This window comes from Echinops telfairi, unplaced genomic scaffold, assembly GCF_000313985.2.
Source record: "Echinops telfairi isolate 266 unplaced genomic scaffold, ASM31398v2 ScPeMD7_2;HRSCAF=8, whole genome shotgun sequence".
NCBI lineage: Eukaryota > Metazoa > Chordata > Mammalia > Afrosoricida > Tenrecidae > Echinops > Echinops telfairi.
Window position 1 is genome coordinate 32,422,121 of NW_022103898.1, and position 25,242 is coordinate 32,447,362.

General features: G+C 41.6%; 1 protein-coding gene across 2 annotated transcripts in view; it reads left to right on the forward strand.

The window, feature by feature from the left end:
• The window catches only part of NTN4 (netrin 4), a 138,853-nt gene that overhangs the window by 70,051 nt on the left and 43,560 nt on the right, over positions 1 to 25,242 (forward strand). For both annotated transcript variants that reach the window (XM_045290161.1, XM_045290166.1), the window contains exons 4-5: positions 20,956 to 21,082; positions 23,176 to 23,364. In XM_045290161.1, coding sequence (XP_045146096.1) covers positions 20,956 to 21,082; positions 23,176 to 23,364 — 316 coding nt within the window. The remainder of the gene's footprint in view (positions 1 to 20,955; positions 21,083 to 23,175; positions 23,365 to 25,242) is intronic.

Below are 25,242 nucleotides of genomic sequence, written 5' to 3' on the forward strand. Positions count from 1 at the left end.
ATTCTCTTTGTGTCACGTTTATCCACATAATGCTAAGGAGGAACTTCAGAACTCCTCCGGAGTGTTTCAGGCAGCTAAAGGCACTTCCTGCCATCACTGTAAATGATCACTCAAAGGAACAACCAGATTCACTGCTGTTGAGTCGATTCTGACTCGTTATCACCCGATAGGACAGAGCATAACTGCCCCTGTGCGTTTCTAAGGGCGCACATCTTTAGGGGAGCAGAAAGAAAGCCTCATCTGTCTTCTAAGGAGTGGGTGGTGGATTTGAACTGCTGACCTTTGGAGTTAGAGGCCCAATGTGTAGGCAATTGCACCACCAGGACTCCTTACTGTGATGATTATTGCAGTCTTAATAATAATAAAAATAAAGGCTAATGTATTTTAGCCTAGTCTAGCATAAAGAACCCACAACCCCAACACTAAGGGTTTATATTCTACCAACTGAGCTAGTCTGCAATGCATTTGAAGGAACTGTGATTTGTAAAATGTTGGGTTGAAAGGTTGGTGGTTCAAGCCCAGCAGGGAAGAGTCGAGGCAGGCTGCTTCTGTAAAGACTTACAGCCTCAGGAAACCTTGGGGAGCAGGTCCACGCTGCCCTATTGGGCCACTAGGAGTCAGAGTAGACTTTTAGGCCATGATTTGGAAGAAAGAAAATCCTCTTAGACACGCCTTATAAGTAAATATAACCACACAAATATTAGAAATTTGAAGCTGATTATTCCACCTCTGATCTAGAGTCACATTTCTTCAGAGAATGACTAAATCATTTTCAATTTTTCTTTTCCACTCTGTTGAAAAGCGGGGCAGAGAATAAATGAATAGTGAGCTCCTTTCTTATGTTGCGACTGTTTTACGGGAAGTATTTTTCAGGGTATGGGTTAGGTAAGCATTTTGGGAATATGTTCAATGTAATTGTCTTAGTTAACCAGAAAAGATATAATGGAAATATTTATTTTCACATTTATTGAATTTTAATTCTAAATATTGTTTAAATCTTGAGTTTCCTCTTTTTCTTTTAGTATAAAAATCCCTTAGTACTTCAACCATAAATTACTGGATTTTTCAGTTAGTAAAAACAATGTTAGACTTTTAATGAGGAAGTTGCTAAAAACATAATGTCACGAGAGATCTGTGAATCTTTTCTCTCAAACACCAAACTCACTGTTAGTGATTTGATTCCAACTCCTGGTTAACCTGGAGGACAGAGTAGAACTGTCTCTGTGGATTTATGGGACTAGAAAGCCTCATCTTGCTCCTGTTCGCAGTCCACTGTCTAACCCACCACTGGACCAGGCCCCTTTGAATCCATTCTCCCATACAGATCTTCTGATTTTTCAGAAGATGGGGGTTGATACAGTTTGGATAAAGAATCTGTTATCATACAGTGCATATCTAGAAAAGGAAGATCCTGCACTCTGTTTTTTAGATCTTAAATGATTGACAATTATGAAGTGTAAAAAGTTCAAATTTAGGAGGTGAATTATTCTGGTAAAGCCCATAAGACATGTTGAATAAAAAACAAATCCTTTTCATAACCACCTACTAAATGTAGCCATCCTGCATAAAGTATAAACTCACTGCCATTGAGTCATTTCCAACTCATAGTGACCCTGTCGGGCGGGGTAGAATTGCCCCTGTGGGTTTCTGAGATTGTAAGTCTTAATAGGAGTAGAAAGCCTCATTTTTCTCCTAAGGAGCCACTTGTGATTTCAAACTGCTGGGCTTGCAATTAGCAGCGCACTGAGTAACCAGGACACCAACAGGACCCCTACACATGAAGTACAGGACTTTAAAAACAAAACAAAACAGAGCAACAAAATCTTAAAGTACTAAAAGGTAAATGGTCCTCAGCTATTCCCCAAGTAATCAGAAGTGCTATTTTTCTAAATTTATTTTTTCAAAACTATTTTGTTTCTTTTCTTCTAAACCCTTCATGCCATAAAATGTCCATCTTGATATTTAATCAAAATAAACTCTGAGTTTGGCTTTAATAGTTTACAGGGGTCCCTGGGTGGCACAAATGTTTGGCACTCAGCTAGCTAATTGAAAGGTTGGTGGTTCAAACACACCCAGCAGTTCTATGGAAGAAAGGCCTGGTGATCAGCTCCCATAAGAAGACAGCCAAGAAAACCATCCAGAGCTGCACTCTACTCTAGAACACATGGGTTACCGTGTGGTTCAATGGTTGTAGAATATTTTGAATAAAAGTCAGAATTATACCCTTTACAATGGCTAAAATGATGGATTTTATATGATGCGAATGGATTTTAAAAATCCAGTCGCTTAGAAAACTATGATTGTGTATGTAGGAATTCTCCAGAATGAATATGTTTCTTTTTGCAATCCCGGTCCTTAAGCTGTTTTGAACAGCAGTAGATGTGGATGGATGGGTATTGCAGAAAATCAATTCTTGCCATAGCTCTGCCTGTCAATCCTGGCCATCTACAGATGAACATGGACTTCTTAATGGCTCTGTATTCGGATTAAAGAGTTGCCAACACAAGCAAACCCAACAAGTTTTCACCTTGACCTTTCCTATGCGCATACAATCAGGGAGACACTGTTTTACAAGATTCACTAAAAACCAGCCATTTTCCAATATGAGAAGAAGCCCCTGAATAAATTAACTCAGCAACAAAGAGGGTGGAAGGAAACGTGCCCTGGCAACTGGCATCTTGTACAACAATCAGGAACTCATTTATCCTAAACAAGTCAACGTCTGCAACACCCTCTCTGCTGTGTCGAATGCGGAGTCCCAGTCCAACAGAGCTGTCGGGGAAGAAGGAAAACTGGGAAGTGTAAACTCCAATGAATGTGTGGTGGTTTTTTTCAACTTCGTAAGCGAATGCAAAGTTGACTGTGAAAGGGAGTTTTCCTTTTAAAATAACGGGGACCTGGGTGAGCACACTGAGCAAGTGAATGTCATGGGGGTGAGGGGACTTCATAATCACCCACACAGCTTTTCTGGTGGATCTTACATGGCCCCCAACTAATTCTAGAAGCCTGTCTAAATACAAAAAGACATGCAACAAAACCCCACCAAACCTGTCTTCCTTCTCACACCAAAGCCTCACCGCTTGGCAAATAAGTTGCTTACAAAATTAGTCCTTACCTTCGCTCAGTTTCCCAGGTTCTTGTCTGCTGGTTGTTGTGCAAGTAGTTTCGTTGGAGGGGACTTGTTTGTTTTGATTTCAGCTACCAGCAAACTCACTGTCCCGTGGGCTTTCTTGGCAGTCATCGGTTCAGAATAGATTGCAATGTCTCTGGCGAAGCCACACACTGCCATTGGGCAATTCAGACTGATCCTATTGCCACTTGTGGGATTTTGAGGCTGTCAGTCCTTAATGGAGTCGGAAACCTTGAACTGCTGACCTTGTGGTTGGCAGCCCAGCATGTAACCCAGCACATACCACCAGGGCTCCTGGTGAAGCCACTGGGTGCAAGCCAAATGCCAACCTTTTGATTAGCAGTCAAACACTTTTTACTACACAAATTATCTAGTGTTACTTCAATTTTTTCGAATTCTTTCTAAAGTGATAAGTATTAGGAAGATGCTGAGACATAAAAAATTACATGATTCCCTTTGTCCTCAAAAGAGATTCTATCATACAAATTATTTTAGGTTTGGTGGGGTGGAAAAAAGCAAAAAAGGATGTTCTAGGATGTAGCTTCTAATATCTTAGGATGTAGATATTAGATTCTAGGATGTAGCTTCTTAGGATGTAGATATTAGATTCTAGGATGTAGCTTCTTAGGATGTAGAGATTAGATTCTAGGATGTAGCTTCTGATATCTTAGAATTCTCTTGGGACTTCTATTTCCTGTTCTGTCAACAGAGTTGTATAGTGACTTCAGAAAAGTTTAAGTGTAAAAAGTCAAGTACAAAATGGAATTGTGAGCACATGGGGGTCTTAACTGAAGTCAGAGGTAGCACCTGCCCTAATAATTCAGTGGCCAGGTAGCAGTCTGACTTGGAAGAAAGTGCAAATTTCATAGCTGAGTATTAAGGCAGTTCCTTTTATATAGAATTATTAGAAACTCAGAGTGTCTAGACCTGCAGTAAAAATATGGTGATAGTTGTTGACCGTTTTTTGCTCTGTATCATGTAGCGGAAAAAGCTGGCTATTCTAGAGGTGGAAAGAAAGCCAAATTAATATTCTAAGGGACTTACATGTTAGATACACGCAGATAAATGTCTTAAAAACAGAGTATCTTATTTCATTGTCATTGCAAGCTTACAAAGCTGAACAAAATTATGCATATAACCTTGCTCAAATAAATATACTTATTAGAAACACATTTTAAAAAGACAGTAGTCTAAAGTAATTTTCAAAATCCCATCAGAAACAAAATAAATATAAAACAACTCTATGTAATGAAGCAATGGCAATAAAATCCTTATAAATTGGTAATAGTATGATCTTATCTAAATGCAATCTTCACAATCCTCTGGGGCATTACTATTTTCAGTTCACTGCTATTTGACTTTTCATGGTAGAAATATTTATTACTATCCCCAGAGGGTCGATGAAGTGCCCAATGATACTGAGAAGAGGAAGCTATTAAAATTCACCTTGTGAAAATATAGAACATCTAAAGCCCATTTAGTTACGTAAACTTTGTTTACATTCGATTTTTAGAAGTCAATCATTAAGTAAACTTGATAGGCAACCTTTAAATAACATGTAGAGGCTAAGAAATAGCAGTATTAGCAAAATGACAATCATGTCTCTAAGGTGAGCCAGAGACATCTATAAACCATAGATGATGTATCCATGGATTTTGGTTCCCACTTACCATATATATTCTAATATAAGCTGACCTGAATATGAGCCAAGGCACCTAATTTTACCACAAAAACTTCATTAAAAATGTGCTGAGAAACTCGGCTTGTACATGAGTATATACAGTAGTTCTAGCTCCAATCTAAGAACAATTCGTTCTAATGACATGACCCTGCTTGATGCTCACAGTCATGAAGAGATCACTGAATAAAGAAACTAGACAGTGCCTGGCTCTCAGGAAAAAGGAAAAATCTGGAATCTTAGAGGCTTGTCCTCAAACAAGCAGCCATCTAAGTGAGGCGTCAACTAAGTCCACATAGAAGAAGCACCCCAGCCTGTGTGATCCAAGGATTGTAAATAATAAAATCAAAATCCGAAAGAGGGAATGATATCGCAGTTTAAATTGTGAACAACTGGTTTGCAGAATCTATGAATGACAGTGGAAGCCCAAAATCTGTTTTCAGTTTCCACATATAGATTAAGCTTCTGGTAAAATCCCTCTGACCATAGCTGAGGGATGTGAATAACCTTGTTATCAGACAGAGAATATTTTAAATTTGATTATGGCAGACGTAGCGAGGCAAAATGTAATATCTTATTATTTGATCTCCATATTATATCATTTTAAATTTGTTCCAGTTTTTAAAAAAAAGTAAAGAAGAAATATGCAGAAGTAAATCCCTTGGGAGTATAGATCAGGGATGTGAACAGCCTTGCTATTGTGCAGAGTGCATTCAAAAGTGGATTATTACAGATACTCTCGCTACCGTCGAGTAGATGCTGATTCATCGTGACCCTATATGGCAGGGTAGAGCTGCCTCTCTGAGTTTTTGAGACTGTAACTCTTTATGGTATCAGAAAGCGCCGTGTCTTTCTCCCTAGAAGAGGCTGGTGGTTTTGAACTGCAGACCTCGCAGATTGAAGCCCAGTGTGTAAGAACTCCACCACCAGATGCAGTTAGGTTAAAATTTAACACCTTGCCATTTGGTCTACCTTTTGACACATTTAAAATTTGTTCTATATTTTAATTTTTTTATTGAAATTTTTCCTCTGTTTTGCTCTATTAGTTTATTATTTGGTTTCTGCAAGTTTTTCTGATCATGAAATCCAGGATAGGCAAATCTATAAAGACAGTAACTGGATTAAAGGTCTTAGGGGTAATGGTAGAGGAGGTTGGGGGGCGGGGGGGGAAATGAGGAGCTAATAGCCATGAGTACAAGAAAGAATAAAATGTTCTAAAATTTGTTTTTTTTAATAAATCATTTTATTTGGGGCTCTTACAACTCTTATAACAATCCACAGATCCGTTGTATCAAACACATTTGTACATTTGCTGCCATCGTCATTTCCAAAACATTTTCTTTCTACTTGAGTCTTTGGTATCAGCTCCTCTTTTTTCCTTTCCTCCCCCACCCTCCTACCCTCCTGAGCCCTTGATAATTTATAAATTATGTTCATTTTCATATTTTACACCATCTGCTGTCTCTCTTCACCCATGTTTCTGTTGTTTGTCCCCCTGAACAGGGGTGGGGGTGGGGAGTGTTCGATCACTTCCCCCTTTCTCCCTTTTCTTCCCCCACCTTCCCCCTATCCTCATGGCATTGCTACTCCTATTATTGGTCTTAAGGAGTTTATCTGTCCTGGATTCTGTACTCTTATCGGTACCAGTGTGCATGCTCTGTTCTAGCCAGATTTGTAAGAAAATGGGGTCATGATAGTGGTGGTGGGGAGGGAAGTCTAATATTGATTGGGGTGATGATTGTGCAAGTCTTCTTAATATGATTGAACTATTGAATTGTATGATATGTGAATTATATGTCAAAGAACTATTTGAAAAAGAAATAGCAGAGTTAAAGGATAAAAATGTAAAGGTACAATCACAACTCAGATATAAAATGAATATGTGTCAATAATTTGCTTACTTCATTAGTAAATGGGAATTAGTAAGACATTACAGTGAATTTTAAGAAAAATTCAAATAACCACACCTAGCTAGGAAAATAAGAAATGCGAGCATGAATTTGCAAAGAGATACAAAACACATAACATACAAATAGATGTAAAATGAAGAGATTCAAAAAGAGGTCAATGGCATTCTACCAGATACAACCAGATTGCACTCCTATGGATAAGAATTATTTGCATAATTAATTTTCTGTAGCTTACAGAGGTATAAAATAGTTCAATGATAACAGAGATAGCCTGCAAGAGTGTGCTAAACTGAACACTCAATCTTTTTTTTTTTTGGTGGGGGAGGGTGGCATTTCAGTCTTGAATGCTTTTTCCTTACAACAGGAATATGAATTTTTTATTAGGTAAATATGCAAAGTAAGAATATTCTGATAGGGAGGTTTCCCTAAAGGAGTCTATGTGTTAACCTCTTAAGTCTAAGGTTATAAATTAAAGTAGCCCCTATCCATAGTCCCACCAAAGGAGGAGGAGATGGAAAGTAAAGGAAGAGAATGTTCTAAGAAATCATTACTCCGAAAGGTAAGAAAGAATCCTACCCCAAAGCAACTACTAACCAGTAGTATATTAAAACAATGGACGCATTTTTAAAAACATCTTTCACATGACTATGTGTGTTTGTGTTAGTGAAAATATGTATCAAAAAACCTCACCATGATGGTGTTATTGCTTCGAGGTCCTGGTTTCTGTTTGAACACTGACAGACATGGAGAAATGGATGATGGTGGCAGTTGCACAGCATGGGAAATAGAATTATTGTCACTCAACTTCTCAAGTGAAGTTACTTAGTTAACAATATTTTAAACTCAAAGTTAATTGCCATTTATTTTAAACATTTTTGTGCTTGTCTCTTTCCTGAAGAAGTTCTGTCACTTTCTGCTTATGGTTGGTTTGGGGGGCAGTTTGGATTTTACTTTGTTTTGTTTTGAGACTTTGGGGCTAGTGTGTTAGGCAGGGTTCTCTAAAGAAACAAAATCAGGACACTTAGGATTATATATATATAAATGGATAAGTTTATATAACAAGAAGGAATACAACAGCTAATTAGTCCACACAGCAGTACAGAGGGCTTAGTCCAACTCACTTTCTTAGGACACTTAATATACTGAAGATTCTTCCTACTCACGCAGCTGGTCCAAGGTCAAGGAAGCAAACAGCAAAGTGGCTGGCAGCAGGTACAATGTCTGCTGGTACAATGTCAGCAGGTACAATGACATGACAAGGTGGAGCGGCAACAGCAGGGAGAGGAGATGCCTGAAGCATAGCAGAGGCCAGTAGCACAGCAGCAGCATAGCATTATGGACTTTCAAGACCCAGGAATGCATGGCACAGCAACAGGATCCACAAGTTGGCTCAGCCCACAGGTAGTGCAGCACATGGTTGAGGTAGAGCAGCTAACTCAGGCAGTGCACTGATCACCAGGGAGAAAGAGGAAGAGCCCAGGCTAAGAGAGTCATTTATCTCAGTCACCCTCCAAACAAGCTGTGACCTGATTTACAGGCTAAACTCCACCTACATGTCCCAACGGGAGCCATGCTGGCAAAAAAAATCCCAAAAACCTAACTATCACACATAGGTATCCAATTTTGCAAAAGGGACCATGATGTTCGTTACAAGATAAGCCACAAAACTTTATTTGGGTTCTGTTTGTAGTTGTATTGCTAAAAAACAAAGCTTTGCTGACCCCTAAATTTTAGCCATCTCGGAATCAATACCCATAATTTGAAGTGCCTAATTTGATAGTATTTGGGAATATAGGGAGGTGTGCATGTTCCTTTTTTTTTTTTTTTTTTTTGAGCATGTTTCTTACTATCACGCCAACTCCTGGTGTCCTATGCTAAACAGCATACAAAATAGCACAGATAAACTGTCATTTAGATACAGAAACAAAGCTTTGGGGCATATAAAAGTTTGTACACGAAAAAATGTAAGTGAGCCAGCAATGTGAATCTGAGTTCTTCATAGCCTAAAGTAAAACTGACTGCCAAAGTTCTCATACTACCATTACCATCCCTAAGAAGAATAGTAATAACATCGAGAAAGTGCCATCCAAGAAAAGCAAATCTGTAATTGAAGTTAATTTACATTCCTGGTGTCATCTTCCTTTGTAAATTTATTCAGTGGAGTTTCTAATAAGTAAGACTTGTTAATGCTTGCAGTGGCCCAGAAATGCCCCTAGGAGGCATCAACTTGTTCGATGCACAGGTACAGAGATTTTACATCTAACCAATGAGAAGCTAAAAATTTTCTGTAACATACTCTGAATTTATTCACACCAGCTGGAAGAAATTGGGGCTATTTCTCTTGAATCCACCTATCTCCAAGCTGCCCAGTCCTGCCCTATCCTCACAATTGTTCCTTTGCTTGAGCCCCTTGTTACAACCACTCTGTCGATCCATCTCCTTGAGGAACTGCCTCTTTTTCGCTGCCCCTCCATTTTACCCAGCATGATGTCCTTCTCCAGGGACTGATCTCCCCTGACAGCGTACCCAGGGTATGTAAGATGAAGTCTCTCCATCCTTGCCACTAAAGAGCCCTCTGGCTGTACTTCTTCCCAGGCAGATTTGTTTGTCCTTCCAGAAGTCCATGGTCCTTTGAACATTCGTCTCCAGCACCACAACTCAAAGGCATCGATTCTGCTTCGGGCTTCCTTATTCAGTGTCCAACTTTCACATGCAGAGGAGGCAAATGAAAATACCATGGGTTGGGTCAGGCTCACTTTAGTCCTCAAAGTAACATCCTTGCTTTTCAACACTATAAAGAGATCTTGTGCAGATTTACCAAATGCAGTGTATCTAGATCCAGATCCATGCAATTTCTAACCCTTCGCTGAAGAATTTATACCATGGCCAAATGGCAGTTGGGGCATCGTCAGGGACTCTGTGTTCCTTTGAAATGTTCTTTGCATTTTAGCAGCAAAAAGCAGTCTGAAAGAGCAAAATCCTGACTCCCAGGCGGATGGGTACAGTGTCCCAATGACATGTGGTAGGAAAGTCCTGGGGGCTACGAGGAGCCAACAGGGACATCATCATGGTCAAAGACGTTTCTCTGCCGAATTTTCCTGGCCTTTTTCTCACCAAGGCAGTTTCCCAATTTTCGTTCTTTTTTCCCCTCTAATTTTTATTGTAAGTAAAGGTCAAGCTTTACAGAGCAGATCAGATTTCAATGAAACAATTCATAAACAATTTGTTCCTTGTCATTGATTGCAATCTCCTCAATGTAACATCCCTTATCCCACTTCCGCCCTTTGTTTCTCGTTTGTATTCCCCTTTCTTTCTGAGCCCTTCTGAGCTTTGTCCTTGGGCAAATTCTGACCTTGTGATCTTAAATGGTTGATTATTCTGGAGTGTATACCTCTCTAGTGTTCCTGTTTTAGACTTATCCATTGTTTCTCTAGAAGCCCTGATGGTGTAGTGGCTAGGTGCTCAACTGCTAACCATAAGGTTGAGAGTTCAAAACCACCAGTCACTCCATGGGAGAAAGATGAGGTTTTCTACTCCCTTAAAGAGTAGCTGTCTCAGAAACCCACAGGGCAGTTCTACTCTATCCTATAGGGACTCTTTGAGTCAGAATTGGCTCAATGGCAGCAAGTTTTTATTGTTTGGCTGAAAATGGAGCCACGAGGGTTAGTTCCAGTTCAGGAAAGGAGACTAAGGGCCATAGTCCCAGAGGTTCCCGAAATCTCTATCTGACCAGTAATCCCTCTTGAGTCACCAAAACCCAGAACTTTCTGAGCTGACCTCTCTACCTAAGATTTAACTGGCCCAGAAATCCCCTCCAAAGTCAAGTTTTCCATTGGACTCTCTTTTTAAGACACCCTAATGTGAGTAATAGGTGTAGTGGTTGTGCGTTGGGCTGCTAATTGCAAGGACAGAGGTTCAAATCCACCAGCCACTCTGAGGGAGAAAGACGTGACTTTTGACTCCCATAAGAGTTACAGTCATGGACACTCGCAGGGGCACTTCCATTCTGTCCTATAGGCTTGCCAAGCGTCACATGAGCTCCATGGCAGTGCGTTTGGTTTGGGTTTTTAATGAGACTAAGGCGCTCTGGTGGCATAGTGGTGTATGTGCTGTGCTGCTGTGCTGCGATTTGAAGCCACTCACCCCTCAGTAGGAGCATAAGGAGGCTTTCTCCTTCCATGAAGAATTACAATCTCAGAAACCCACCAGGGCAGTGCTACAGGGTAGCTATGTGTCAGAATTGACTCAGGGACTGTGATTTTTTTTCCCCTTCAAGAATGAGACTAAAATTACTGTGATAACTTATCGGCAGACATTCACTGATCACAGAGAGATGTTTTTGTTTGGAATGAACCTGGGCATGTGGTTCTAGTAGCAAGACTATTTGACTCCTCTTCATACAGCCAGACTATTACTTAGAAGCAAGGATGACAAGGCTTCTACTCTACTTCCTTTGGGCATGTTATCAGGGAAGATAAAGGGCAAGAAAAAGACGCCATGTTTGGTAAAGTAAAGGACTTAAGGAAAGTCTCAGAGAGATGGGTTGACACTTAACTGCAACACGGCACTCAAACATACCAAGGATCGTTGTATGTACGGTTACCATGAGTCATACCTGACACAACAGCGACTAACACTATCCCTAACATCAGCATCAGCATCAGCATGTTTCCGCTTTCCCTCCATGACTGACCCATATTCCTTGGGCTTACTTCTGGGACACCGGTAAGGGACAGCTATGTGAGCCAGGCTACCTCTTGTTGGAAGTACTGTGGGTGAAGCAGAACGCCTTTCAGTTCTATTACATCCAAAATCCTGATTTGTGAAAATTAATGGAAAGTATCCTATGTCCCCTTCAAATGCATCATTAACACTCCGGCTTTTGTGGCAAGTTTTTTTAAATGAAACCGAACTCAATCACGTAAGCTCTTGAATCTGTTAGCTGAATGCCAAATTTAGCAAACATCTACTGAACGTCTATTGTAGGCCAGTTGCCAGGGTTGCAAGATACTTAAACCACTGTTCCTCCCTTGTGAGGATGGACAAGCTAGTGGAAAGAGACAAATAATCACGTGATTACCATCCAGCAGGCTAAATGCACTGTGTGCCTTGGCTCCATTCATGGTTTTTTCCAGGTCTGTCAGCCAGAACAGATTCTTGACAAAACAGTGAAGTAGGCACAGTATGTCTTTGGCTGTTTCCCTTTCCCCTTAAGGTATTATCTTTCTTGGTTCCTCCTCTAGGCAATGCTCCTGGGATTGATACAATCCCCGCTGAAATACTTGCTGCTAACAATTTAAGGATTTGTCCATTTAAGAAGGAGTGAGTGTTTGATAGCCAGCTCCTGAACATAAAGCACGATTCAATAACTAAACGAATGAGTCTCTACAGGCAGCAGCAAGGGAGCTGGAAGGAGAGAAGTTTCTACATACGAGCCAGATTTCATGACTGTAATCATAATTGCTTCTGCCCTGTACCTATATTTAGTTCAATGTCTGTGAGCTCTCATAAAAGCTATCTTCTCTGGTGTTCTGAAAAACACATTGTGGACTTTTTTGATGCATGATGGTCTTGGCATAAATGTTATTAAGAAAACCAAAGAAACGTTCACTGCCACTGAGTCAATTCTCACTCATGGTGACCCTGTGGGACAGGGCAGAACTGCCCCTGTCGGTTTCCGAGACAATAACTATTTACAGGAGTAGAAAGCCTCATCTTCCGCCTGTGGAGTGGCTGGTGGCTGACCTAGCAGTTAAGCAATCCAGCTCGTAACTACTACGACACCAGGACTCCCCATTATTGGGCAAGGGTTTGGAATATTCAGCCTTCAATCTGTTTTTCCTCCCTCTCACAAGATGTTTCCAGGCCCTTCTCCACTAAATTCAATCGTTGCTCGTCATAAGTACCCTAGAACTCTCACTCCTTCAGTTAAATGGGAAAGCACAAATCTTTAATGGGCTGAAAAGGCAGATTTTATTCCTTAATGAAATGACATGTTTCCCCACAAAGCCTTCTATTCAGCGGCTATGTTGTTTTGCCTGTTTTGTCCTGCGTTCGCGGGAGCAGGTTCTAACAGGCTAGCCCATTTGTTGTTTTGTTTTTTTAATTTGTCTCTTTTCATACATAAGAAGTTCGTTCTTTCAGGAGCTAATCCTGTTCTCTAAAAGGGACATAGTCTCTGTTTAGAAATTTCTCAGTTTGGGCCTTCACGGTTTGCCTAAATTGCTGCCTAGCCTTGCTCCACTTTCTACTTCATTTGTCGTAGATAAATGGTGGCCTAGGAATCGCTGCAGCTGCCTTTAAGTGGGCAGTTCTTTGGCTCATAGAAAAGCCGCTGTTCAGATCCTCTTTGAAAGTTCCAATGACACAATGAAAGGATACTCATTTTTACCGAGATTCAAAATTGTACTTGGAAGGTGGTGAAAAGAAAGGTTTGTTTTCCAACTAAGTATTTACAAATTCTTAGATTTCAGTAGTTGAATTATTTTCTTGTGCTATCGTGACCTTAAGGAGCCCTGGTGGCATATTGGTATGCATTCAGCTGTTAAACCCAAGGTCAGCAGTTTGAAACCACGAGCTGCTCCTTGGAAGAAAGACAAGGTTTTCCACTTCTGTAAAGAGTTTCCATCTCAGAAACTCACAGAGGCAGGTCTACCCTTGTCCTGTAGGGTTGCTATGATTTGGAATCTACTTGATCGTGGTTAGTATGTGATCATGCCATTATGGTTTATCTACACACGGTTTTATTCTCATACTTTACAGTCTATTTTCAAATAAAACCATGTATAGATAAACCATAATGGCATGATAGCACAAGAAAATAACTCAACGAAATCCAAGTAGTTCTAAATATTTAGTAGTAAAACAAATCCTCCCCTTACACACTCACTTTCATTATAATTTTTTAAAGGAAAGGAACAAGAAGACAGTCAAACCATCTCTGTTTCCATCTTTCTTGGAGAGCAATTTGGAAGGGAATTTTTCGAGACTATCGTAGACAAATTGAGTGAAAGAAGTCCTGGAAAACATGGACCAGATTGCTTTCTGCTGTTGTAACCGCACCTGCTGAGTGTCTGCAGTGACCATCAGTAAGTGATGGCGTCCATCCTTATGTGGAAGGTAGGGTCTAGAACACTCTCCCTTCAAGGGCGGGGGAATGCAGTAGAGAAGAGAGAAAGCAGGAGGAGAGCAATAAGAAAGAATAGAATTCAGTTTAATTTAATCATGAGCCACTAGCAACAAATGAAGGTCCATCTCAAAGACGTATTAATGCCTATTTACTGTTCAGGTAGTGCCTGCCACAACAACAAAAACCTTCTCTGTTGGTTGGTGTCCACATCGTTCATTTCTATGGTGGCAAGAGGACCAAGCTCTGGAGCATTTGGGTCTCCTCTTAGTTCAGAAATGATGGTGTATAGTTTCCTACAACTCAGCAGTAGTCCCAATACAGAGAGGCAGGCCTTCAAATCAGAGACCCATAAGACAAGAAAGACATTCAAAGTTGTCGACACCAATCTTCCTTGTAATGTTTAAATATTCTACACCATCGCCATAAGTGATTGTCTAACCCTCATGTTTGGTACCGTCAATGACAAGATGCGCACAACTACCTGCCATGGCAAATTCCCCATGATTGTAGCATGTTTTTTTGTTTATTCTTCCTAAAGGCAAGACTTCCATATCTTCCAGTGATGAATCAGAAAGATAATCATTTCCTCATTCTCATGCACCACATAAATTCTGTCAATAGTTGCAAATTAGGAGTCCTAGCAGCACGATGGTTAAGCGTTCATGCTGACCGTCAAAGCCAGCAGTTTGAACCCACTAGCTGCTCCTCAGAAGAAAAGACCTGATGACCTACTTCCATAAAGACTCTGCAACTCAACACTCACCTCACTGCCATCGAGTCAATGCCGACTCATGGTGACCTACAGGACAGGGATGGACAACCCTTGTGGATTTCCAAGACTGTAACTCTTTATGGAAATTGTGTAGTCTGGGTGCATTAGAGAAATAAATCCACAGAAACTCATGTATAAGACAGAGTTTTATATAAAGGTTAAGAGTATATCAAGAAAACATCTCAACCCAGGGCTGCCCAAGCCCACAAGTCCAACATTAGCCCATATGTCTGACACCAATCCACAAGGTCCTCCTCCATCTCACAGAACACACGCAATGATGCTGACTGCAGGAGGAAAGCCGAGTCAGTGAATGTGTAAGCATCTCTGAGCTGGCAGGGGTGGCTCTCCACACGGCTGCTCCAGCATCCAGGGCTGCATCGGGGTAGGTCCATGCGGCTTCTCCTTGGGGATGTCTTGCAGGAAGTGAGCCTTGCCAGCTGAAGCAGGGAACTGGCTAAGGCAGCTGCACCCTGGTCCAACCATCACAAAGCAAGAGACCGGAGAACTAGAAAGGCGAGGCTCACTGAGCCATTTATCCTTCCACCCTTCAATTAATCCCACATGTGTTTATCAGCCAGGTTGTCACAATAAACTTTAACTAACTTAAAAATAGAGTGGAACTCCTCATCTTTCTCTCTGGGATCAGCTGGTAGTTTTGAACTGCTGACCTCACAGTTTTCAGCCCAATGTATAACCTACTCTGCCACCAGGGCTGCTCCGTAGAAATTACAACCTCAGTCCTATCAGGGTCTCGATGAGTTGGCAAAGACTCAATGGCACACAGCCGCAGAGTTCCATATACAAAGACATGATATTTTCCTTCCGCATCTACTTGGCTGAACTAATTATTTGTCACTACAGTACATGCTATAATAAGCATGCTGTCCCAGGAATTCCTCAAATGCTGGCTCAAAGTTTATGATTCCCTCCCCGTAAGATAAATATGCAGAAAATGACTGGTCAGTAGGTTAATGTTAGTAACAAATAACCTTAATGAGAGATGGGTAGGAAAACTGGACATCAACAGAGGCAAGCACTCCTAGTATAGAAGAGAGGTTAATGAAAATGTCCAGGTCATTCAGAGTGGTAATTTTATTGTTAAGATAGATTTCTCTTTTCCCAAGTAAATAGAAGGCCCCAACCTTCTTCAAGGCAGCCTTCAATACAGAATCACATTTTATGCTCTTTATCTTGTTCATGTTTGTGTGCGGAATAAGAGCTGTGTTGAACTTGCTACTAAAGTTTACTTATCCTCCCCAATGGAGACCCAGTTTGATTTGCACATTTTTCACAAGCATCAAATACTGGGTGATCTGTCAAGCTTGAACAGCAACCGTTGTGTCGCTGAGGAAGGATTTCTTGTTTCTAATGGTCTGGGTAATGATTTACAATGATTTTTGGTAATTCTGAAAATGACAGTTCCTTGAATTTTTCTCTGCGCAGAAAAATTTGCTGGGCTGGCATCTTGCAGACCCTGGGAGGCTCATCTAAATCCTCAGCATGTGGAAATAAGGGAACGCTCCGGAATCCTTCCTTGGGACGGAGCTGACCTGTCTGCATTATCTTGTGAGCCATGTGAATGTTTGATGAGGTTACCCTAAATATCTTTGGCCTCCTGAAGCCTGAAATTTATGGACCAGGACTAACCTATGAGTTGAGTGAAATTACATATAGGCCTGGGGCATTCCAAGCCCTAACTGGACAAAAATAAGTGGGTTCCTTCAAAGAAAACTAACAATATTTTGCAGCACCTATCTTTCCGGAGTATGTGTTCTAGATAGTTTATAACAATGTTAGTTTAAAAGTATACATAAAACCATATACTTTTAGCAATGATTTATATAGTAGTAGGTATTATTTGAAAGTAGGAAAAATGCAAAAAGGCAGTCAATGAGAATCAACAGCCCTTTAAAATTCTGATTATTAGCCAATGCATGTGGTGCCACTGGCTGTTGGTATACATAAATGGAATGTTAAAAGAAAAGAATGATGAAAAGGGAAGAGAAGGAAGATGGGAGGGAGCAGAAAGAAAGCATTTTAAAGGAATGAAAACAAAGTATATTTTAGTATGCCTTCAAGCATGCCCTTGCTCAAAATTGTTCAGTGGATCTTCAGTGCCTACAAGATAAATTCCAAAACTGGTATGTAAGGTACTATGGTCCACTAGATGGCTCTAACTACTCCAATCGCTTTTGGGTTCTTACCATATTTGCTTTGCTCTTAAATGAAATCTCATGCAGCCTTCAAGACATAACCTCAGAGATAACACTTGGAAATTCCGTACAGGTAGCATTTAATGGCCACGGCCTCGACAATATTTACTTTAGACTCACTAACACATTTTGTAATGACTTCCACAGATGTTGTTGGTAAGTGCCACCCAATCCCTTCCGACACACAGCAAACCTATGCACAACAGTAAAACACCGCCCGGACATACACCATCCTCACGGTGGCTCCTGTGCTTGAGCCCCTTGTCGCAGCCACTGTGTCGGCCCATTTCCTTGAGGGACTGCCTCTTTCTCTCTGCCCCTCTACTTCACCAAGCATGATGCCCTCTCTTTTGACAACATGTCCAAAGTACAGAAGACAAAGTCTCCCCATCCTTGCTTCCAAGGAGCATTCTGGCCATACTTCTTCAGACAGGTGCTTGTTCTTCTGGCAGTCCAATTTTGGCAGTCAACATTCTTTGCCAGCACCACAATTCAAATGCATCCATTTTTCTTTTGTTTTCCTTGTTCAGTGTCCAACTTTCACATGCCTAGGAGATGACTAGGAGATACCATGACTTGGGTCAGGCTCACCTTAGTCCTCAAAGGAATATCCTTGATTTTCAACACTCTAAAGAGGTCTTGTGCAGCAGGTTTACCCCGTCCAATGCACCTTTTGAGCTCTTGACTGCTGCTTCCAAGAACATTGATTGTGGATCCATGAAATCCTTTATAGCTTCACTCTTTTCTCCATTTATCATGATGTTACCTATTGATCCAATTGTGAGGATCTTGGTCTTCTTTATATTCAGTTGTAATCCACACCAAAGGCTGCAATCTTCGATCTTCATCAGCAAGGGCTTCAAGTCCTCCTCATTTTCAGCCAGCAAGGTTGTGTCATCTGCATTTTGTAGGTTGTCATAAGCCTTCCTCCAATCCTAATGTCACATTCTTCTTCATATAAGCCAGCTTCTCTGATGATGTGCTCAGCATACAGGTTGAGTAAGAACAGTGAGAGGCTACAACCCTGACACACACCTCTCCTGATTTTAAACCACCCAGCGTACTTTGTTATGTGCACTTAACTGCCTCTTGATCCATGTACAGGTTCCACATAAGCACAACTAAGTGTTTTAGAATTCCCATTCTTCTTAAGGCTATTCATAATTTGTTATGATCCATGCAGTCAATTGCCTTGGCATAGTCAAGAAAACACAAGGAAATGGCTTTCTGGTATTCTCTGCTTCAGACAAGATCCATCTGATGGCAACAGTGATGCCTCTTGTTCCACATCCTCTTCTGACTCTGACCTGAACCTCTGGCAGCTCTCTGTGCTGCTGCAGCAATAGTTGGATGATCTTCAGCAAGCTTTTACTTGCATGTGATATCAATGATATTACTTTATAATTTGTGCATTCTGTTAGGTCTTTGGAATGGGTACAGATATGCATCTTTTCCAGTCAGTTGACTGAGTAGCTGCCTCCAATTTCTTGGCAGCTGCCTCAATGTCATCAGTTTGTTGAAACATTGGGTAAGATGGAACAATGTATACAGGTCAATGGACCTAATCAGTGAAAGAGCATGGCTCTTCCCAAGTTTGTTGAGCTCTACTTTAAGGAATCGTTTTGCTTTGGGTCTCTCTGAATCACCGTTCTTTTAAGTTGTTCCTTTTTTATTATAGTCAAAATATTCAAGATGCATTGGCATAAACAATGTCCACAAATTCCACTGAGCCTCCTATTGCCACACCTTCCTCTTTGTTTCCTCTTTTTGGAAAGGCTCTTCCCTGTTGGGAAGGCTGCCCATCTGTCAAGTGCTAGCTCAAATCCCAACACCCCTGCCCCAGTAAAGCTCACCACAACTGCCAACTCATAGTGATTTCTGCATTTTAAAAATAATTTTATTTCTGCGTTTAAATCTTTAAATTTCCTGCATAAAAAATTAATTTATTTCTTAGGTTCTTATTTGTTATCTTGTTAATCTGCTATTTTTCCTATGTAAATCTTTTTTCTCTTGCTACACGGTACCTTTCTTGAAGACAGAAATTGCATTTTGTAATGTTTTATATACTGTGTTAGGCTGGGTTAACTAGAGAAACAAATCCAGGGACACTCATATGGGTAAGAAATAGCTTTATATCAAGAAGTCATTGTATATTAAGAAAACATCCTAGCCCAACCCAAGTTCTTATGCCCGGTACTAGTCCATAAGTCCAATACATGAAGTCACATGCAATGATGTAGAATGCAGGAACATCACTGGCCAGTGAGTGCAAAGTCCCATGGACCCAAGGGCAGTGGCTCCGGCAGCAATCTGAGTGACTTGATGGCAGGAAGGTGAAGGCAGAGCGATAGGGGTGGTTCCCAGGACCCTCCTTATGAGAAGCCCTGCCCATAAGGAGTTGCTATCAGGCTGTGACCTGAGTGACAGGCTAGACTCCACCCCTACACGTCTATATCTTCAGGCTGACACAAAATTATGTAACTACCACCTATACTGAAGTTTGTGAATCAAACTATGCCTCGCAGAGTGACTCTCCCATGTAGATGTTCATTAAATATTTGCTGACTGTTGTTGTTTTGTACATTCAAGTTAACTCTCGCCCATAGTGAGCCATTGCAGCCAAGTAGAACGATTCCATAGGGTCTCCTAGGTTGTATTATTATGGCAATAGATTTCTGGTTCTTTTCACCCAAGAAATCACTGGTGGGGTCGAACTATAGACCTTTCTGCTAGCAACGTAGCATTTAGTCATTGAGTTACCAACCCTTTGCTATCCAGTCGGTTGTGCCACATAGTCCCTCTAGCTCTGAGCAGAACTGCCCAAAAGATTTTCCAAGGCTTTACTTTTTAGACAGACCATCCTGTCTTCTTTCTCAAAGTGGTTGGTGGGCTCAAACCACCAACCTTTTGGTGAGCAGCCAAGCTCCTAACCACTGCACCACCGGTGCTCCTTTCCATGGACTAGTTGATATCCCTTGATGTTGAGTTACCTTTAACACTGTTTCCCAAGAAACACAACAGTTCTTGGATCTGTAAGAATATACTCGTGAGTCCCATTCTGAGCTCTTTTGCAAAGTTCTCATCTGTACAATCATGGCATCATTGCGAATACATACATTTTAGTGCTGGAACTCATGGCAATTCTTAGGAAGTATTCCAGATGGTTTAAAATATTCATATTTATAGATTTTTGGTGAAACAATATCAAAAGTGTTTTTAAATCTCATATAAAACTTTGAGATCACTAAGATGCCTACTGATATAATCCTTCAGTTTATAAAGTATTCTTGTTGATTAAACATCTTCATGGTCTCTCATATTAAGTATAATTTATTTGATCAGTTATCTACATTTTAATAAACTCTCAAGTACTCTGAACTGTGGGGGCCAAAAGAAAATGCCTAGTCAATATGAAAAATATTTTCAAATCCTGAAATATATGTTTGTGTATATGTATATATATTGGTCCTTCCTTCCACTTTACATCTAGAAAACACAGCCAAAGAGTGTGAAAATGTACAAATAGTTGGCTACCAGGAAACTTGTGAAAATATTGAAAATATTATGTAAAAATATTAAAGAGCCTAAACAGCCAAATGTAGATAACTGATCTAATAAATTACACTTAATATGACAGACCCACTAAAATGTGTAATCAACAAGAATACTTCATAAAATGGAAATATGTTCTGAACAGATTATGTAGAAAGTTAAAATAGAATTATATATTGAAAGTATTGAAACTATGTGCCCCATATGTCGATCAGCATATTCATTTGTGATATTACAGATTTCTAAATTTTCTAAAGCAAAGATCTATTATTGTGTGAAGAATGTTAGAAGTTTAAAGTCATTAAGCATTTAAATGAACACCTAGCCAGTACCTCAGGATTTCTTATTTGGGTTACTTATCCTAAACCAAGAAAATTTGTTACTTAATCTTTGTAATTAATTATAAGAAAAATTAAGAAGGAAACACGCATCTTGATTGCTGACTTCTTCAGAAAAGGGAGTAATTATTGTCTTCCGGCTAAAGCCAACCAGTGCTATAATATTGTCGCAAGAACATTCTTCCCTGGCATGACTTGTGCTCATAGATCTTCACTATTTTTGTTTGCAGATCCATGGGAAGTGTATGTGTAAGCACAACACAGCAGGCACCCACTGCCAACACTGTGCACCATTATACAATGACCGCCCCTGGGAGTCAGCTGATGGTGAAACAGGGGCTCCCAAAGAGTGCAGACGTAAGTACCACGCCCATAGTACTCAAACGCTTTCTTTTGGAAACGTGTCTGCTGTGGACGCCTCGTTGTCTCTAGAAACACAACATAAAGTGGTGGGTGCCTGGCAACTGCAACCTCCCTGAGCCCAGCCCATGTCACTCCCCACTGGGACTTCCAACAGCTTGCCAGGTTGCCAGTGGGACTGTCTTGCCAAAAATGTGTTGCCTGTTTGCTTGGATACTTTGTGGGACTTAAGCTCCCGCCTGGAGAACTTGGCATCCCACAAACATGACGAGACACCAGAGCAACTGTGGGTGACGGTGCACCGTTATCCTCATACCTCAGGTGTCAAATTATAATCATAGGAAGAGCTCTCTTGAATTCACTTCTCAAAACAGCCCAGAAAAGTAGGTGGTGCTAATCCCAATCTAAGACATCAGGAAATTGAGGCTCAGAAAAATGAAGTGCCCTGCCACTGTTAGTAACTGGTAGGGGCAGTGCTGAATACCAACTCCTCTGACTCCAAATGTGATGTGTTTCCCAAGTGGCAGAAGGCCCTTCTTCTTGTCTATGATCTTTCTCCTTACAATCCTTGAGATGCAACATCCTTAGACGGCATGGCCGAGACTGACTTGGGGCTTGGGGTTGGACATTCGATGGGGTAGTACAACATGCAATTCGACATGTTCAGAGTAACACACAGGCCTAGAACGATGTTGACACTCACTACACACCTTCGTGTTGCACGGATTAAAAGGTAAGGAGTCTTGGGGTGGTGCGAATTGAAAGCATGCTTGGCTGCTAGCTGAAAGGTTGAAGGTCAATTCGGTTCAGGGATACCTCAGAAGAGAGCCTGGGTGATCTACTTGTGAGAATCCAGTCACTGAGTCCTCCCCCACCCCACCCCCACCCCGGAGCATAGTCCTTCTCAGGCCTACACATGGGGTCACCATCAGTCAGAATCGTTGAGGGTCACTGAGCTTTTCGTGTGGGGAACACTGTAGAAGTGTCTTCCCATGCATAACATGGGATTGCAACAGATTGTTTTTTGCTTCTAGGAAATGTAAAGGATTTCCTTGAAGCATAAATCTTAAATTATCTCATAATCTGCCTTTTAAAATATTACAAGCCAAGTCAAGCTATCATAACATGTCAAGGAAACAATGAAAAACAACAGCACAAACATCATCAAGTTCAGTTGACCTTCATGAAAAACTGGGGATTCTTAATCTAAATCACTCATCAAGAGAATCTAAAGAATTTCTCCTGAATTCCTAGAGTGCAATTCTGGCTCTTTCCACAGGAGCCAGCTGGGTATCTGACTCCATGGAGAAGCACAGAAACTTGCCATGGGAGATTAGTGACGGATCATCTTGCGACAGCATTCCCAAAGAGCCTCCAGTACTAGGTTTTTTAGGAAGAAAATGGGAACCTCGACAGGAGCTGTCCTCAGGCTCGCCAGAACAACAGCCGAGAAAGACTTCATGAAAGGCAACACCTTCCCTGCTGAGTTCTTCAGCCCTTTGTCCACCAGAAGTTTCTTCCAGGCTCCTCAGTGAGCACCATGCCGGCAGTGTGTGCAACACTGCCACTGCAAAGGACGCCTGACCCCATCGGGTGACCCACACGGTGGCCCTGGAGAAGGAGCCGGCAGGGTCAAGTGTATCCATCCAAGACAAAACAGACTGCCGGCCAGGCCCAGAGCTCTCCGAAATATGCCCTGCTCTGAAGGAAGCCGCAACATGTTTGCCTCACTAGACCAGTCTACCTTTTGTTCAATTTCAGGCCTATCCAAAAAATACGTTGTTATTGTTGTTGTCAATGAACAGTGTAGAAAGGAACATTGAAAGTCCCCCCAAGAAACTAAAAAGGCTACAAAGGGAAAGCGAGGGAGAGAGAGTAGCAAGGCTCCTCTCTGGGGTTCTCAGGTAGCTCCTTTACCCGGTGGGCTGAGCCATGTGCTGTGAACCTGGACACCCCGCAAAAGACAGGTGAAGAGTAAATCACATACCAAGCGCCGCCAGCTTCACCTGTTTCTAACTGCCTGACTATCGGCGCACTCAGTCGTTGGATGATTTTAAAGCGTCTTCCTTCCCCGGTCTCCCTCTTCCCAGCCTGCAGGTGCAACGGGCATGCGGACACGTGCCACTTTGACGTGACGGTGTGGGCGGCCTCCGGGAATCGTAGCGGCGGCGTCTGCAACGACTGTCGGCACCACACCGAAGGTCGGCACTGCCAGCGCTGCCAGCCAGGTTTCTACCGGGACCTCCGGAGACCTTTCTCCGCCCCCGATGCTTGCAAACGTGAGTGGTGACTGGACCGAAATGGTGGTCTCCCTAAAAGAGATGGATCTCTCCTGCCCCCTTTTGGTGGGCCTAAAGGATGGTGGGCTCAACCTCACAGACATCAGTTCTGGGGGTCGTTTTTCGTGGATGAGGGGCAAGAATTTTCCACCTGTCCTAAGGCAAGTCTCCTCTCTCTCTCCATATGAACTAAAATGAACTAAAATAGTTTTCTGTCACACCAAATTCTTTAGAACTAGGGGATTAATGAAACATTTCTTAAAACCATGGTGAGCGAAGAGATGTAATTATGGTTAGTTAAGGCTAGATAGATGGAGAGTGTACCCTCATACATGGTACATGTAAACTCAGTATCCCTGTGGGTTTCCGAGACTGTGATTGTTTACAGGAATAGAAAGTCTGATCTTCCTCCTGCAGAGCTGCCGGTGGTTTTGAACTGCAGACCATGCAGATCGCAGCCCAACGCTTGGTGATGCTATGTGATACCTGTAACCTTTGCTACTATGTAAGTAGAGTAGCCCAACAACAAGGTCAGCTGTTCGAATTCACCAGCCACTCTGAAGGAGAAAGACAAGACATTCTACTCCTGTAAACAGTTGTAGCAAAACGTTAGAAACCCACAGGGGCAGGTCTGCGCTTTCCTACAAGGTCACCATGAGTTGCAGTGGACTCTGCTGATAAAATAGGAGTGGACACCTGTATTTATGCCACTTTGCCTTTCATCTCGACCTGAAAAACCACAGGTTTGGAATTTATTACTATGTCACTTTTGTTGACACTGCTCTGCCGTGCCCCTGTTTCATAAGCTCATAAGAACATAACAGTAATGTCCCTACTCCCAAAACATTCAACCCTTATAGAAAAAGTTCTGCTTTTTGTCGGCATCACTCCAAGAAGGACTTGATTTGAAAAGAGTCCAGAATCTTAAATGAACTATCCATTCACGTGACACGATCGGAAGCAGATAAATCTGAAAGGAGCATTCGGAGCTCAAGTCAGTGACCAAACGTGGACGGTCAGCTCGTCTAATCGCATGAGTTTTCCTCTGTCAACTCAGAACTTATTGGCCAACAGAAACCACTCATGACTGTTCATGGAGATGGATGATCATGCCCTTCCTTTCCCCCCAAGGACTTCATGTCCTAGCTCAAGAACAGAGACAGGAAGGGAGCAATACAATGGGAAATCATCCTTTAAAACTGCGGGGTTATTTTAATTTGAAGGAAAAGTTATTTTGCACTTGAAGAATACTTACTTTTAACATCAGGCATCTGAGATAGCAACATGAAATTTGAGGGGGCTTGCTTGTCACTGCCTATTCTCTCAGAATTCAGATGTGTGTCACACTTCTTTTCTGAGAGAAAGCTCTCTGACTCCTGTCCTGTGTGCACAGACTTCCATGGGACTGGCTCTCAGCAGACCTCGAATGGATGCTCTCACTGCCACCCACTGTCCTGGGGACCCTGTGCCTGCTGCTGATTCTTAGGATGTAATTGCTTTATACATAAAATACCTGTTTGTTGGGTCTTACTGAGGATTATATAAGATAAACTGTGTAGGGTGTTTAGCACAATATCATAAGGAAGCCCTCAAGAACAGGAACCTGTTATTACAACAATTGCCCTATCCTATATAGAATGTGGGACTTCTTACTCTTTTTTTCGGCTTTTATTATGCAAGCTTTGGTGGTGTAGTGGCTATGAGTTGGGCTGTTAACTGCAAGGTCAGCAGCTCGAAACCACCAGCTGCGCCTCAGGAGAGAGATTCTTCTTTCTCTATCGGTAACTAGTTGCAGTCACACACACCCATGGGTGCCAGTTTTACCTTGTCCGAGACTCGACTTGATAGTAGTGATATTGTTTTTTTGTTGTTGTTGTT